At 37.8% G+C, this 18,085-nt stretch overlaps 1 protein-coding gene across 1 annotated transcript in view; it reads right to left on the reverse strand.

The window, feature by feature from the left end:
* LOC149567384 (MRG family protein) overlaps positions 1 to 18,085 on the reverse strand; it is a 183,862-nt gene that overhangs the window by 87,558 nt on the left and 78,219 nt on the right. Inside the window, exon 7 of the mRNA XM_089820566.1 lies at positions 8,904 to 8,944. Coding sequence (XP_089676692.1) covers positions 8,904 to 8,944 — 41 coding nt within the window. The remainder of the gene's footprint in view (positions 1 to 8,903; positions 8,945 to 18,085) is intronic.

Genomic DNA, 18,085 nt, shown 5'->3' on the forward strand with positions numbered 1-18,085 from the left:
AGGTTGTGATAATATAATTATAGTGATATAATTATATTGATAATATAATAAATACTTATTGTGATAATATAATTATACATTAACTAGATAATCAAGTAATATATAATTAGTTATATGTATATACATACATATAATTAATTATATGAGATATATATAATTATTCATTGGGGCCAACTTGGAAGAGTGGTATCCCTTGGTGAAGAGGCACCTCTGATTGGTATAAAGGAATAATGCATTTTCCTTTCGTGAAAATTGTATATATGCACAATCTGCTTTATTGAGAAGTACTGCTCGGGGGAGACAATCGTGTAATGTCTGTGGTTGGGAGAGCAAATCATTGCTCGTGGTTAATCAAGTAACTGAAAACATGGTATCGGAGCGTTAATGATCCTTGTGATTGTGAAGTGTTCTTGGAAACAGCGATAATTAATTGGTCTTCTAGTGATAACACTGTGTTGGGAATCGCTGATATCGATATCAGAGGCACAGATCAAAAGTATTTCGATGCAAATGAATACACATCAAACACAGATGAAAACTATGTGAATGTCAACAGTCTTGCTCATATGGGATCTACAATACAATTGCTACTGCATTATAGTGAAGACAATCCAATTATATCCATATGCTCATCTTCAATCTCCTTATCAATATCAAGTGTCGCAGCTATGTCAGAGGGTGAGTGTTTGCTGTAGGCTACTCACAGGTGTATGGCTATTATAAACACCTAGATGGATCGTTGTGATCACCATAACTAAGAATTGTCAACTAGAATGGTGGGTTGTTACTGATGGATCACACTAAATCTCAGATCAGATAGAAATGATTGCCACCAATGTGATCTAATTGACAAATCACTGTTGTTTATGTATCTATAGAATATATCAGCCTGGACTTGGTTTGAGGCCAATATTATTGATAATGAGCGTTGAACTTGAAATACCAGTGTATGTAGCCTTGATCGATTGAAAATAAATAATGTTGTTCAAAGAAGATCACATGCTACATACTAGCTGCATACACTTACAAAATTGTCTAATGTCTGCGAATGAGATCGTATCCTCCTTGATCACCATCTGGAAAAACATTTGCTTATTGTTGTCAATGTCCCAATCTCCTCAAATACAAATTTGGAGTTTGAAACATGTATGAGGAAATTCACACATTGCGATGAGTTATTGGAATGAGTTTTCTCAGTATCGCGGCTCGTGTTATTTCTGTCCTAAAGATTAATATATAACTGCCACATTATTTGGTAGTTATATTTTGTGGAGTATTGTGGCCTTTCTGGCAGAAGTTTAACGAAATATGCATCACTATTGCTTATCATGAAATTGGTTGTATAAGAAATACATAAGCATTAAGTGCTTTCCAAGAAAAGAAACATTTTTTTTTTTTTGCATAAAGTCCTTTTAAGCAGCTTCCTTCATTCTAATGTTTGATGGATGATTAGTCATTTGGCTGCCTATGAAGGCGTCATTGGAGGAAAAACATGCTTTCATTGGAGAGCGGCGGAAGGAAGTTTGTTATCGACCTTCATACACAAATGGTGAGTGAGGAGATGGCTTCGGAATCTGAATTTGACGAAGTGTCTGGTGGAATGGACGAGGGAAGAGATTGGATGGAGCCTAATGATGAAGGCATGTTGGAACTTAAAGGATGTTCGAAAGATGAATTGGATTCCTCGAACGGACTCTTCCATTGGCAAATAAAAGATTATGAGTTATTCCAAGTTGCAATATTCTAGGCGTGGAAGGAATGGATGGAGAAGAGAAGGATGCGTTTTAGTCAGAGTTTGGGGAATACAAAGAAGGAGAAGCCTGGGTGAATAAAAGCCTTGCTCACAACTTTGATGCAGTGAAGCCAATCAAGTATGAAGAACCATCTGTACAGGTCATGAATCTCAGGAATGAAGAGAGTCTGCACAACATACTGGTTGGCGATGATTGGGATCCTATGTCGTATTCAAAATCTTCATAGAGTACAAAGATGTGTTTGCTTGGAGTTACAAGGACCTGAAGGGTTTACCACCAGAGTTGTGTGTGCACCATATACCCCTAGTGCCTAAAGTCATACCTGTGCAGAAGAGACTGTACAGGATGAACAAGAATTATGCAACTAAGGTTGGTGAAGAGATCCAACGCATGCTTGAGGATAGGAATCATATTTAGAGTTGAGAAAAGCAAATGGATCTCAAACATTGTGATATCTAGGAGGCAAGACAAATTAGGATCTATGTCGATTTTCGATGTTTGAATGTTGTCACTATAAAGTACTTGTTCCCTATTCCGTTCACAGATACAATACTTGAAGAAGTTGTTGGACACAAAATGTACTCATTTATGGACGGGTTCTTTGGTTATAACTAGATATCAATCACAAATGAGGATAAGTTGAAGACCACTTTCGTGGTAGAGGATGGCATCTATGCATATAACCAAATGCCCTTCGATTTGTGCTATGCGCTAGCAACCTTTCAAAGAATAATTCTTCATATCTTTGATAAAATGTCCGTAGGAAACATTCGCGCGTTCTTGGAAGATTGATCTCTCTTCAATGGACAAGACACGCATTTGGTAGCACTGGGTGAGTGCATGGAAAGGTGTTGTCGAGCAAGGCTAGCACTGAACCCGAAGAAGTGTAGATTCATGGCATCCCACGGTAAGCTATTGGGGCACATTGTATGTAAGATAGCACCAAAAACTAAATCAGAAAAGGTACGTGTGATAGTGGAGATGGAAGTGTCAACTGACATCAATGGTGTCAAATCCTTTTTAGGACACACTAGATATTGTAGAAGGTTCATTAAGAACTTTTCTCAAATTTCATGCCACCTCAACAGGTTGACAACAAAAGGGGAACCAAATGAAGGTTGTCTGGAATGAGATAAGGGAAGAACTCAATCTATGGTAAAAACTCAAAGAGCAAATCAACGAAGAACATGAAGCTAAGCCTTTATTAGAACTGAATAAAGAAAACCCCAACCAAGCATTAATAGAAAATTCCATCTTCCTTAATAAGATTAATGAAGACTCAGATATGGATGTACAAGGTAAAAAGCAGGTCCCTCTTGAACTTGACTCCATCTTTAATGCAATTGTGCTGAATGATGAAATAGGAGAGTAAAATGTGGGAAAAGAAATTCTAACGGGAGTGAACAACAACATACAACGTCAAATTGTGGAAGAAATATTAGAACAAAATGAGGGGGAAGCAAACACTTTGGATGATGAACCTATTAATAAATTTCAAAGCATCAACTCAGAGACAGAGTAGGGATTTCTACAGCATACAAAGGTCTAGATGGTCCAAACTGTGGGAAATGACTCAAAAAAGAGAAAGAAAATCACAAACTGAGCGAATTTTTTTAAGTTGGGTTGGTTGATAACCAAGCAAATCTTTAAAACTTATTCAATGTTGGGAAGGGGAAGGAACTTCCCATTGAATCATAAAGCTCACATCATCGAATGTTAGGGGAATATATGCCCCTAACAAAAAGCGTTTGTTTAAATGCTCAACCACACTAATGGACTCAGAAGTCATACTTATCCAAGAAACAAAGTTGTTTGAAGAAGAGATGAACAAGTTTAAGAGGAAAGTAGGGTTATGGAAATGCAAGTGCATATCTTCAATTGGAGCTTCAAGAGGACTAGTTGTCAATGGGATCCTAGAAAAGTTGATTTTGAAGTACTTTCCAAAAGTGCAAATTGGATGGGTGGATGGATTAGAATATAAACAATTTCTTATATTTCTATTTGATCAATGTATATGGTCCAATCAATAAAATAAGGAAAAGAGACACCTGGAATGAAATCAACAACATCTTCAATCAGCTTAATGACTAGAAATATATAAATGGACGAGATTTCAACGCAATTCTAAGTAGTAAGAAGAGTGAAGGGGTTCCACATGAATCTTAGTCACTAAAAGATTTCAGAAGATGGGTAAACAATAATAGCATTTTAGATATCAACATGACAAATGGCTTCTTTACTTGAAATAACAAAAGGGATTAAGCTTGCTTCATCATAGATAAGCTCGACAGATTTATGTTTAAAGGAGATCTTAGTTCTTTTAACAACACTCTCTCAGCATCTGTCCTAAAATAATCAGGCTTTGATCATTTCCCTGTGAACTTGCATATTGTAGAGGACAAAAAACCACATAAATGCCCATTCAAATTTGAACATATGTTGTTTCAAGATGAACAATTCAAAGGTCTCTGTGAGCAGTAGTGGAAGAAGGGTAGTTTTGAAGGTTCTGAAATGTATTGTTTCATTTCTAAATTAAAGTTCCTAAAACAAAAAATCATTACTTGGAATAAAGAATACTTTAAAAATATTTTTGGAGAAAAATTAGAGCTGGAAGATGAAATTAAAACCTTAAATGGGAGTATATTTAGAAAAGGTATGAATATGGATAGTTATTTTACATAAAAAGAACTCTTGCAAAAAATATGAAGTAATACTATCTAAAGATGAAACTTTTTGGAGATGGAAACCCAAACAAACATGGAGATAAAAACTCTAAATTCTTCCATAATAGAACAAAATCCAGAAGAAACATAAACAAAATTCTAAAAAGTAAGAACTTTAGAGGGGAAGAGATTAATAATCTTGAAAATCTGCAAATAAGATAAATTTACTAATGTCCAACAAAAGACCACCCAAGGGTCTATGGGAATGAAAAGCATACAAGCAGAGAGACAGCTGGCTACAAGAGCACCAAACAATGTCTGGGAAAGAGCAAATAGGAAACAAAAGAAACAAATGAGCAAACAATGAGGCAAGGACTAGGGGTCATTCCCCGACAAAAAGAAATCAAGCACCAAAGGGTAGAGTCTAGGGCATGCAAGGGCCCCTAGCCACCGCCAAGAGTTGTTGGGGGGTGTCGCTAACGAATATAACTGCTGCGATGCCTCAGAAATCTAGAGTGACTGGTGATGGAGGTGTAGGATGACCGCTTCAACCCACGTGTCGAGGACAAAGGAGAGAAGAAAGTGGTGATGAGCTGAACTGGGGCAGCTCTCTAGGGGAATATGAGTTGTAGAGTGTGGCCACAGAATTGCATAGTCTATTCTGAGATACAGTGCTAGGCACTTATGATCCTTGTACCTGAAAAAAGCCGAGAGAGATCTGCACTCTTTGAATAAGCAGTAGAATCTACCTCTAACTCGTAGCATGCAAGGTAGTGAAAAATGAAATGGATCTCCATCTCAACCATGGCCAAGGTACACATATGACAAGTCCGGTCACCTCTATCAATGTGATGATTTGTCTGAATCTAAAGCTGGTGGGAGCCAACTCTAAAGGACCAAAGGGAGATGCATAAGGCATGGCACCAACACCTAGACATGTAGCTAGGGCGCATGATTATACCATCCTAAATATGAAGGAAGTGCTTAGCATAAAAGGCCATCTTCGGACGTAACCCCCCGGCAAGGTTACTCTACGTCATGGTGATATACTGTCTGTAAAATGTCAAGTCTGGCATGCTCGTTCAACTCCTATTGTGAGGGGAGGAGGTGACTAGAAGCATCAAGCGAGGATTGGAAGGGAGGGAGGCAATCAATATCGATCCCAATGGAGCTCGACAGGGAAGTAGCCTGCGCAAACCATCAACAGGCATTATAGGTTGGATCAAAATCTACAACTGTGACTGAGGAATAGTATGCCAAGTAAGAGTATCTATGTCGGTCACCCACAAAATCGCAAAGCCAAGAACATGGTCAAGAAACCAAATCAAATCAAAAATGGCGGCCAACCTAAAGGGATTACCTCTGAACTCAGCCAGAATAATGTTGTGGCGGGTGAACTGATGACATCTGATAATATGCCAAAGCCTCAGAGTCGAGACGCACTCAATGGAGGCTCAGTCAGAGTCGAGGAGAAAAGGCCCCCAAACCATTGAACCATAGTGAACCATTCATCTAACCAAGGAGTCCAGAAGGGATAACTTGGACGAAATGTCCTAGAAGTGACGCCTAAAGCATTGTCTCTCAAGCATAGCAAGGGAGCCCATCCCCTTGCTAACTCTAGGTTGGATGGCAAACAAACAAAATTTGCATATATTTTTAAACATAGTTTCAATAGTTTAGAATTCAAATCTACTAGCCCAAAATAAGCTTCTTAAAAATATCCCCAAAACGATCACTCCCGAAGATAACACCATTTTGAATAATGACTTCTCAATAAAAGAAATAAAGAATCCATTATTTCAGTCACAACCAGATAAAGCACTTGATCCTAATGGCTCCTAGGCAGGTTTTTCTCAAAAGTTTTGGCACTTTTTAGGGACAGAGCTTTAAGAGGCCATTGACAATACCAAGAAAGCAAGCAACCTTCTAAAAGTAATCAATAATACATTCATAGCACTTATCCCTAAAAAAGATAATGTGGAAGAAGTCGGAGATTTTAGACCCATTTCTCTATGTAACACAATCTATTAAATCCTCCCAAAAGCAATAGCAAACCAACTAAAAACTTTCTTACCCAAAATCAATTCTAAGGAGCCAATAGGTTTTGTCTCTGGTAGATCCGTATTTTATGGTATAATTATATTACAAGAAATAGTACACTTAATTCGACAGAGCAGAGATCCCTGTATGTTAATCAAATTGGATATACATAAAGCTTATGGTAAGATACACTGGGTGTTCTTATGTAAAGATTTTGAATCTTTTGGCTTCTCTCGTTGTTGCATCAAGCTCATTTTAGCTATACATCAACTCCCAAAATATCTCTACTCATTAATGGATCACCAGAGCGATTCTTTGACATATCACAAGGCCTAGGACAAGGAGATCCCATATCACCATTTTTATTTGTAATTATGGTAGAAGCCCATAGGAGAGGTCTAAACCAAGCTCACCTATGTGGACATATTATTGGGTTTAAAGTAACAAATGAGTTTGCCAACATCACCCATCAACAATTTATTGATGACACACTTTTACCTAATAAATGTAGTGAATTAGAGACTAGAAGGTATAAAGAGATTCTAGATTGTTACCAAAGGGCATCTGGACAAAGTATTAATGCTAATAAGTCATAAATCTTCTTTTTAAATACTCAAGAAAGAATTGAAAATGAAGTATGCCAAACCTTAGGATTTAGAAAGGGTGATTTCCCTTGTAAATACCTAGGGATGCCCATTGAGAAAGGTATAAGGGTAAACAAATCCTAGCATCCTATTCTTAAAAATGGATCAAAAGACAAATAATTTGAAGGGGAAATGGCCTACAAATGCAAGTAGGGTAACTATAACTAGAGCGGATCTCTCAGTCATCCCAATTTATCAAATGTCATATTTTCCCTTAAGAGGTAAAACAAAAATTAGAGAAGAAAATCAGAAAGTTGTTCTGGCAAGAAACCTCAAAGAATATAAAAAATTTGCATTAATCAAATGGGATAAAATTTGTGGGCCCCTTAAAGAAGGGGGTTTACCATGGTTACAGGGAGACTTGTCTACCCCTTAAAAGATGTGTCTCGAAGACAAAGACGTGTCTCGAAGACTTTTTGCATCTCCGGAGACCTCAAAAAAGGTTGGAGACTTCATGATGATGAAGTCTCCTAAAGTCTCCCAGTCTCCTAATCCAAAAATTGAGGTCTCCCTGAAGTCTCCTGATAAAAATAAATGTAAAATATACTATTAAATTATTTTATGTATTTTGGCCCTCATTTTAAAAAAATTTAATGCAAAAATTAAGACCAATGACAATTTAAATGATTTTTTTGGGGAGCATGATAGCTGAAGACCTTGAGATGGATGATCACAACCTTGCGTGGTAGATGATAGTACCATCAACTTACTAGTACTAGATAGATTCTGATTTTTGTTTACCGTACTAAGTTTGTTCATTTTCCTTTTTGTATCGGCAATTTAGCATGAAATTATACTTTTTTTAATTTTAAAATTGAATATGTAATGATAATCTCAGCAATTATCAATCTGATATGATGATGGTCATATGCAATATTCGGAAGACAAGTATGACTACATACAATAATGTGATTATGTGAGTTTTGAAATATTTGACTCTATATTAACCTGACATTACTCTTATTATTTACTTTATTAGTCTTTTAGTTTTACAATATTACTATTTTGTATTTAGTATTAGACTCTTTAATCTATTCAAAAAAATTGTCGTCTCCAAGTACCCCGATCTCCTATTTTTTTAAAATTGTCGTACCAATACCGGAGACCTCCAAGTCTCCCTGTCTCCCAATGACCTTGGGGTTTACTTATTAAAAAAAATTAAACAGGCAAAACTTAGCTTAGGAGCAAAATTGTTCTAGAATATGTGCCGTGTGAACAAGATATGAAATGGGCTAGGATCCTCCTAAACAAACATTTGCAAGGGAATGATCCAATAAGTCTATTCAGGACCTACAATCCTCCTAAAGGATTCAAGGTCTGGAATCTTATCCTTGAATTTAAGGAGATGATTAGCAGCAAGCTCACTTGGGATGTGGGGTTTGGGGAATCAATCCTATTTTCAGAAGCTTCATGGGTAGGGTAACCCCTCTCCATAGCCAGGTGAACCACTGCAAAAGTATGGATGTTCTGAGAGACTATGGGGGGACAGGCTTTGCAATTATGTAGTATTCCCATCAGGACATCCAAACCTACTATGGGAATGGCACTCGTATGAAGAAACTCTCGACTCCAATGAGGAAAAGATGGAACACTTTCTGAACTTCTAAAATCAAGGCACATTATAATCAAGAATAGGTCTGACAAATTAATTTTGGGGAGACACGAAAACAGGAGAATATAAAGTTAAGGATGGGAACAATTTTCTTACCAGATCCCAGCGATTGTCATAAGAGGATCTACCTCTTAACTTTTATGTTTCACATAAATAGCTCATATTTTCAATCATGCCAAGCCACACATACCTCAGCTCCAGAATCACCTTTCCGCTTTCGCCCTCTTGCCACTGAATAGTAAAAAAACACAGAACATACTATCAGCCACAGAAAAAATTACATAGTTATTATCACTGTAGTAGAAATCTGTAGAAGCATGTATCAATTCACTTTAACTTTATTTCAATGAAATTGTTCAAAAAACTGAAAATGTTTCCACTTGTCAGGAATCAAATAGCTTATTTAATTAACCTAAGAGATGTTGAATAGTTACTTTTGCACATGTTATAGCTGTCTGCAAGATGTATTGGCCACACAGGCATTGTTCAAGGGGTTGGAGCTTATCAGGAAATTACATGCTGAGAATGTACTCTTGATTACAAGCTCTTAGTTAAAATAATTGGACAGTAATCAATTCTAGCAATGTTGTAATACTGGCATCCGAACAAATCATGAGGTGGTGCATTTAGAAAAACGAAAGCTCACACTATATGAATTCATAAACAAAATGCCATATTGCAGGAAAATACGTAATTTCATGGGAATAGCCCAGCACTTAGGCCCAAACCTGACAATACAGATCCTGCATGTAAAGGCTTTAACACTTTTAATCGGAAAGGAAATTGGAAATGAAAATGAACAATCTGGGAATAAAATAGCAAAAGGTGACGAACATTGGCTCCAAGACCACTTCAAAGTATATATGTTTCGCTGCTTAAAGAGTCTCAAGGATATTTGGCCTAGAGAGTTTCTGTTGCAGACGAATCCAAGGTGTTTTTGATGTGGTTTTGGGATGTTTACTACTTATAGTGAATCAATTGGGTGAAATTGGTATCATCACTGATTGTCAGATGGTATCATGTTGATGATAATTGTTTTATATCAACATTATTTATTTATTTATCATTAAAGTTAAGTTGTTTAAGTCAACTTAAAACATTTCACATCAGTAATATGCGGACTAACATTAAAAGGGAGAGTTACTTAAAAATTAAATGTTCCCCTTTATTAATGTTACTTGGTCCAAAAAGATTTAAAATACAAAGGAAGTGTTTCTATTTATCCTACATTGACTAGCAAAGTGTGCGGGCTATCCTGTGATTTTATAAAAGACTCTTGAGAGTTCATTTTGATTACACTGGATTGAATTGGAAAGTTCATGAATTATTTGGAGAGTTCATCTTCAACGGTTTGTGAGGACAAAATCCCTCATGAGAACCAATCTCGACACAGTTGAACAATATAGTCTGAGGATTCAGCTAGCACTTACATTTAGATAACAAATCATACATCAAAGGTTCTTTATTACTAGTTTGAGAGTTTCAAACATCATTGAAGAATTTGTGTGGTTCTGTGAAGAAATCTAAAGATATTATTTGTTGTCACGGACATTCCTAACTATACTTCTCTGTTTTGGCCATACTATTCATACATTGTCGGGCCTTACTTCTCTGTTGTAGCTGTACTTTTCATACATATCCATCCCAATAGAACCTTAATCATAGTGGAAGCTAAACATTGGGGTTTGGAGGTGGAGCAATTTAGCTTCAAACTGCACTTTGAAGGAGTTTAAGGTGCTGCCTAGCATCATTCTTCCTAGCCGTATTCGATTGGAGCTGATAGTACACGTCTAGAGCTAGGGAAAGATATATAGTTAATGTATAGACTGCAATGGGGTACAATGGCTGCATACATTGCAGATTTGTTTAGGTTGTTTGTCCTAGTAACAGGTATTTCGGAGAGGAGAATAATTGTAACATTCATGGATGGTATATCAGACCCTCTGAAGCTCTCAACCCATCTACCTTGCAGCTAGCCATCAAGAAAGCAAGGGTTATTGAGCCCCCGCCATCTGAAAGTACATTTCAGTCAAAGAGTTTCCCTTCAAAGAAAGACAAGGACAGGAAGCCATTTCATAAGGAATCACAATAGCCACGAAGTGATTCTAACAAATTGGATTATGAGCAGTTGAACGAGCTCAGAAGGATGAAATTATGTTTCCATTGTAGGAAGCCTGGTGATCCTTCCCAGAAGCGCACTGTTAAGGCTAAGGTGAAATAGTTGGAACATTTTTCTACAGAGTCAACATCTGAAAATATAGATCAGCAGACTAATTATCACAAAAAGGAGACAGAAAACAAGGAAGAAGAAACTAAGGAGAAGGCAACAATTGCCCAACTCACACGTGCCCAAAGAGCTGTTGCATTTAAGGTGAGAGGAGTAATGTAGTGAGAGTGAGTGGTAGCATTAATGGATACAAGTGCCACTCATAACTTCATTAATGAGAAGGATGTAGCCAAAAGAGAGTTGCAAACAGAACGACATGAGGGGTTTAAGGTGATGGGAGCTAGTGGAAAGCTACTCTATTACACACGCAAGATTCCCGACCATAGTATTAGGCTCAGAGTTTATGAGTTGATGGCTAAGTTCCTTATATTGGACATGTTAGACAATGCGGTCATTTTGGAAATGGCATGGATGATGTCACTTGATGTGCTGCTTCAACCTAACGAGATTAGAAATGATATTCGAACAAAAATGAAGGAAGGTAGTCCTTGGGGCAATTTCTAATTGAAGTCATAGAATTGTATCAGTGATACAGATGGAGAGGTTGTTTAGACATGATCAAGTGAAATTGGTGGTTGAGCATCTAATTCTGCCTACAACTACCAAGCACCAAACATATAGAAGGCAGTATCCAGTCACACAAAGGATTTTGACGATAAATCCTTATAGAGTTCCTCTTGAGAGAGGAATAGATCATGGCATAGAGTAAGAATAAGGGGTTTAACCAGTAATCACTACCCCTTATCATCATCCTAAGAAGTATACAGATGGAATCAAAAAGATTATTAAGGAGATGTTTGAGATGGGACACATTAGCCCAAGTAAGAAGCCTTTCAGTTTAGCTATGGTGTTGGTAAAGAAAAAGGATAGCACGATGAGAATGTGCATTGATTACAAGGCTCTTAACAAGAAAACAATCAAGAACAGATACGCCATACCACAAATTGATTATGAATTACATGGTGCATGTTGCTTCTCAAACATAGAGAAGACATTGAGAAGACAGCCTTCAAATGTCATTATGGCCACTTTGAGTTTTTGGTTATGCTATTTGAGCTAACCAATGCTCTCGCCACATTTCAACGTCCAAGAAACAGTTGCAAGAATTTGTGTTTGTCTACTTTGATGATACTTGATTTTCAAGAAAACTTGGCAAAAGATTCTGGAGCATTTAGAGGTTCTAAGTAATTGGAGAGCAGATTTTGATGTGCTAAAGAGTCAAAATAAAAATTTTACATGATAGAGCTCTTATAACTTGGCCACATCATTAGCCTGAATGAGGTAAGAGTGGAGCTAGAGAAGATTAAAACCATTGTTAAATGGCCAACTCCTACAAATCTCACTTACCTTAAGGAATTCTTTGGTTTGTGTGGTTTTTATAGGAAGTTTGTGAAGGTATTTCCACAAATAGAAGCTCCTCTTACAAACCTAACCAAGAAGGGAGCCTTTGAATGGTATGAATCAGCTCAGAGGTGTTTCAAACACTTAAAACAAGCAATGTCTTCATGTCCAGTCTTGGCACTCCATGATTTGACCATAACATCTGAGTTGTAGTGTGATGCATTAGGGAAGTGATTGGTGCATTATCGATGCACCTGCTTGAAGACTTCATATCTGTAATTTTACTTTCAGGGTCAAGAGGTTGAGACTGCTTCCTCTTACACCTACCTTGGGGTCCAGTTCTCTAGACCTTGTTTAAAATTGAGACTAGCCATTCAGCCTAGAATCGGCAAAGGGATGGGTTCCCTTGCCATGTTGGAGAGACAGTGCTTCAGACATCATTTTTCGAACACTAGGTCTAGGTTGTCCCTTTTGGACTCCATAGTTACGCCAACTGTTCTCTATGGCTCCATGGTGTGGGGTCCCTCCCTCGACTCGGATTGGACCTCAATCAATTAGGTTCAGACAATTCTCCTCCAACGGATTATCAAATGCCATCAATCCACTTCCCACATCATTATTCTTGCAAAGTTTGGGGCACACCCCTTCAAGCTGGGAGCTATCTTTGATTTGGTTTAGTTTCTCATCGTCTTCGAAGATTTACGGACTCCATAGCGGGTCGGCACTGCTACTCATATCTAGCCTATTGCTCTTCAATTGTCATAGTCAACGCCGACTCTACCACCAAGGCACATTGCTAGTATGCTCATACCACTACTTTGCTAGGTTCAATTGGGATTGGGATTAGGATTGACAGTCTCCCTCCCTTCCAATTCTCACTAGATGCCCCTCCTCACCTCTTTCGTTCACAGGAGAAGTTGAACGAGCATGTCAGCTTTGACATCTATAAACGATACATTGCCACGATAGCCTTTTATGCTAAGCAGTTTCTAGAGATTCAGGATGACATTGTTACACGCCAAGGTTATTTGTCATGACGTTGTAACCACGCTTTGCAAATCTCTTTCAATTCCTTTCAGGTTGGTTTTCACAGACTTCGGATCTAGATCACCCCATTGATAGGGAAGATTGAATTAGTCAACTATGTTCTTTAGCGGAGGCAAAGACAAAGACCACTTCATTTTCTGGTGCCCCACCTACTATGAGATTAGAGGGAGATATTACTGCCTATTCACAAATTGTCAATCCCTCTCCACTTTCTTTAGTTATGAGGACCAGAGATGTCTTGTGCTTTACCTTCTAGAGACCATGTAGCTTCATGACCATACTCTGCAACTTCTTTTCCCTAGTGCCAGGCTTTGGATCAGCTTATCACTACCTTCTTCTCGCCCCTAGCTCCCACTCAGAGTGTGAAGCATACAATCCACACTTCTACCATCGGTCATACTGAATCTGTGAGACCTTGCAACGGTCTTACTCAACAGTGTCACCCCTCTAGGAGTACTCAGAGAGGCACTAGGATTCTTGGTTGTCCTAGTCCTTACCCTTTTGTTCTGGACTTCTTTACACCAAGGAAGGATCCCTAGTCCTTGCCTTTGGGTTGTTCTTATTCTTGCTTCTCTTTCCCTTTCTTGTTCTTCCTCTGCTCTTCTCTTTCCAGACACCACTTGGTGATCCTTTCGTTGTTAGCCTCCTTGATTGTACTCTTTGAGTCCCTTAGACCCTTTTCGTGGTCTCTTGTTGGACATTAATACATTTATCTTATCTTATTAATGAAATGTATCTAAACGATAGACAACAAAAGCGTGTATTACATAATTACAGCTATATGACTTTGACATTGAATATGTCATAGGTAAGAAAAATATAGTAGCGAATGCACTTTGATGAAGGCCACGCATATGATCATTGGTTGAGATATCAGCTGATTGGAAAGAAATGATTACAGCAAAGCAAGTTAAGGATTCATACGACAGACATTTGATAGAAGGCACTACTCAAGACGACAGGTATACAATAATTGAAGACCTCATCTTCTACAAGAACAAAATCTACTAGGTGCTCGCTTTACACCTTAAGGAAATGATTTGAGAATATTTCATAATATATCATTGGTTGAGTATTCGGGTTTCTTTAAAAAAAGGCATATTCGAGAGAGATTTACATGGAAGGAAGTTAGAGTGAGATTCAGAAGTATGTTGTTGTCAAGAAACTTGGGTAGTTATGCAGTTTGGCATAACTGAAGCTATTGCAGGGGTGCAATGGTTCGCCTCACACCCCCTTAGACAATATATGTATCTACCTTCTTCATAAGCAAAGGCATGTTATGTATTGCAAATGTATCTTCTGTTTGATTATTAATAAATATGTGAAATGCTTCTAAGTTCTCTACATTTCCTGTATTGAATACCTTGTTCTATATCTATGCATTGGTTCTCGTTACCCTTCGAGGGAAAACATTTGGCGTCATTGCTGAATTGAATCCGAGAAGCACGGTAATGGACAACAAGGCAACCAATGAAGAAAAATTCACAGCACTTTTTAAGGGGAGTGCACTTTGAAAGCTGACTTCCATATTTTCCTAAGGGTCGTCATTGAGACATTCATGCGCAAGGAGGTCGCACAAGAGGAAGTTATGGAGAACTCTGTGTGTATTACGATAATAGATAAGCTTCTATTATTAGTTAATGGCTTTTATTATTGGTTAATGGCTGTGTGTATTACAATAATAGATAAGCTTCTATTATTAGTTAATGGCTTTTATTATTGGTTAATGGCTATCTGTTTGTAATCTATTGTACATATTAGAATGTTTCAATTATTAGTTAGATATAGTTATCTGTAAGCTTTCTTTAGCTTTCTTTTAGCTAGAATAGAATATTTCTATTCTTTACAATCATTTCCTAAGGAAACATCGCTTCTCTATATATAGACCTCTTGGTCTCTGTTAATAACAAGCAAATATTTACCAATTACTTCGTAATATGGTATCAGAGCCAATTTATTGAATTTTTTCGAAAAATATAATAATTTCTTATTTGAAATTATCAGAGCAATATTTTTCAAAATTATTTTCTGTAATATCTGCTTCTTACGGCCATTTTTCTACAACTGTCGTTTTTTTTTTTTGCACATTTCTACCACTTGTGGTTTTTCTGCAGCAAGGCCATTTTTGTTCAAAACCCTTATTTTATGTATCGGATCAAATTTTTCTTTATAGATTCTTGATAGGTTTTTTCGAGATCTCAACTGATTTGTCGTCTGTTTTTTCTCGATGCCTCAATTTTCCTGCCACAATTTTTGAGCCAACAGATCCAAAAATTAACAACATATTCTTTTTGGGTTTTTTGAGCTCTCTTCTAAGTACCCCTTAAAATTTTTTGGGTCTTCTATTTTTTTGCCTTGAAATACATACCTTCACAAATTTTCATGTTTTTTCATTGAAAAACATGCTATGGCATCATTGACTAATATTCTACTCGGGAGCAATTCAAATTTTAATGGTCTGAATTATGGCACTTGGAAGCAATGAATTATAGCAATTTTTGAATATTGGAATACTGATCAAATTGTTTTGGGTGTTACACAGCGTCTGACTGCCCCTATTGCTAATCACAATACATAGGATCTAAATAATAGGGAGGCGGTGATGCTTCTCAAATTATCCATAGCTGATGATCAGATCTCTTAGATTCCATATGGCAAGATAGTTGTTGAGATATGGACACATCTCAAAAGTCTTCATTAGACTTCTAACAAAAGCAAAGCTTTCTTTTTGAATATCGCATTGTTTTCTATTATCATGGATGAGCGAACCTCGCTCAAGGCTCACCTAAATACAATTCTGGAAATTCATCATTGATCGCAAGATGGAAGAAGAGGACATTGTGGTTATCACTCTCCAGAGTTTACCAAAGTCCTACGAGCATTTTATCGAGACTCTCAACATCATGTCTTCTGGTGTTGATCTAAAGTTCAACGATCTCTGCACACTTCTACTTCAACAAGATCGGTGGAAATAACAATTTGGTAGCAGTTCCAACTCCACCTCCACAGAGCAAGCCTTTGTTGCTAAATCCTTTCAAAAGGATAAAGGCAAGTCTCAGCAAAGATCCTTTGCTCCACATTCAAAAGGCTCCCAGAAGAACATTCAAAGCAACTATTACCACAAGTTTGGTCACATGAAGGTTGAATGTCGAAAATGCTTAACTGCCCAATTTAACCAATCATATTCGCAGCCCAAAGCAAACAATGCAGAGCATACTAAGCAGACAGAATCTACTTTTATGCCTTCATGGCTAAAAAGACCTTTAGATCATGTGAAGTCATCTACCAAGTACATTGATTCAAGTGCCTCTCGTCATTTCACCCATTACAGAGACTGGTTCACTAACTACCAGCCTTATTCAAATTCTATTATCTTTTGTGGCAGAGAAGATTACATCGTTGTCGGCAAAGGCAACATTCAGATTCAGTTTGCTGGGAGGAGTCTCATTTTCCTCGATGTGTACTACGTTCCAAGGATAGAACTAGATCTACTCTCATCCAATTAGTTGCTGTGACATTCTCCACAGTTGGATCTCACCTTCAGTTCACATCAGTGTACCATCACTAATAGAGCGACTCAGTCTATTGTTGCAGTGGGTCTTGAGGATCATGGTCTTTTCTGACTTACTAATTCTGGTGATTCTCACAACTTATCTATGGCTCCCCGATGGTCTTTTGTTAGCCCACTTTGGCATCAATGGTATGGGCGCTTAAATCTACATTATCTCTCTCAGCTTGCTCAGGAAGAGCTTGTCCTCGGTGTGTGAGAGATTCAAACTCAGTAGCTTGGAGTTTGTGATGCATGCCAAGGTGGGAACCAACATTGCACACCTTTCCCCAGTGGCAATTCATGGCAAGCTTCTTAGGTACTTCAGCTTGTTTATGCCGATATCTGCGGCCGTATGGCCACTCCTTCAGTTCTTGGGTCCAAGTCTTTTCTGTTGTTTGTTGATAAATTCAATAGAAAAATGTAGGCGCATTTTCTTTGAAAAAAATCAGATGCATTTCCTATATTTTGGAAGTTCAACCCTTAGTTGAAAAAGAGTCTGGGAAATCTATTATTAATCTTATGTCACACAATGGAGAGATTCTAATGTATTCTCTAGCTTCTTGGATACTCATGGCATTATACACCAGTTAACCATACCCCAAACACCAAAACAAAACAATGTAGTTGAACATCGGAATAAAACAATCACTGAGATGGCTCAATCCATGCTAGAACACAAACATGTTCCAAAGAAGTTCTGGGCAGAAGCAGTCAACATTGCAGTTTATCTTTTGAACCGGTCACCACAATGGCGGTCAAAGGTAAGACTCCATAAGAGGCATGGTCAGGTCGCAAGCCCAGAATCAGTCACTTAAAGGTTTTTAGCTCCCTTGCTTTTGTTTGGATCCTTGATGCATCACGCACCAAGTTGGATGCCAAGAGTCAAAAACTCGTGCTTGATAGATATAGTAATCTTCACAAAGCCTACCGCTTGATTGACACTGAGACATCTCATCTGCTGTCTAGTCATGATGTACTCTATGATGAGCAACGAAGACCATTCATGCATGTTTCTCCTATTCCTGATCCAGCAAACCAACCTATGAAGTTTCGTGATTTGGGAGTTATTCTTCCATTAGGTCAACCTAATGGGAGGGCTCTAGTAGCTCATGCAGCTCCAGCTATACCTGTGATCCCTGTATAGACACCTCCAACTTCTCCTGCAAGATCACCTCGCTTTGTAGATGCTTCACCTAATCCAGATTCT

Source organism: Cupressus sempervirens, chromosome 3, assembly GCF_028749045.1.
Source record: "Cupressus sempervirens isolate cs-2001-9-10 chromosome 3, ASM2874904v1, whole genome shotgun sequence".
Classification (NCBI taxonomy): domain Eukaryota; kingdom Viridiplantae; phylum Streptophyta; class Pinopsida; order Cupressales; family Cupressaceae; genus Cupressus; species Cupressus sempervirens.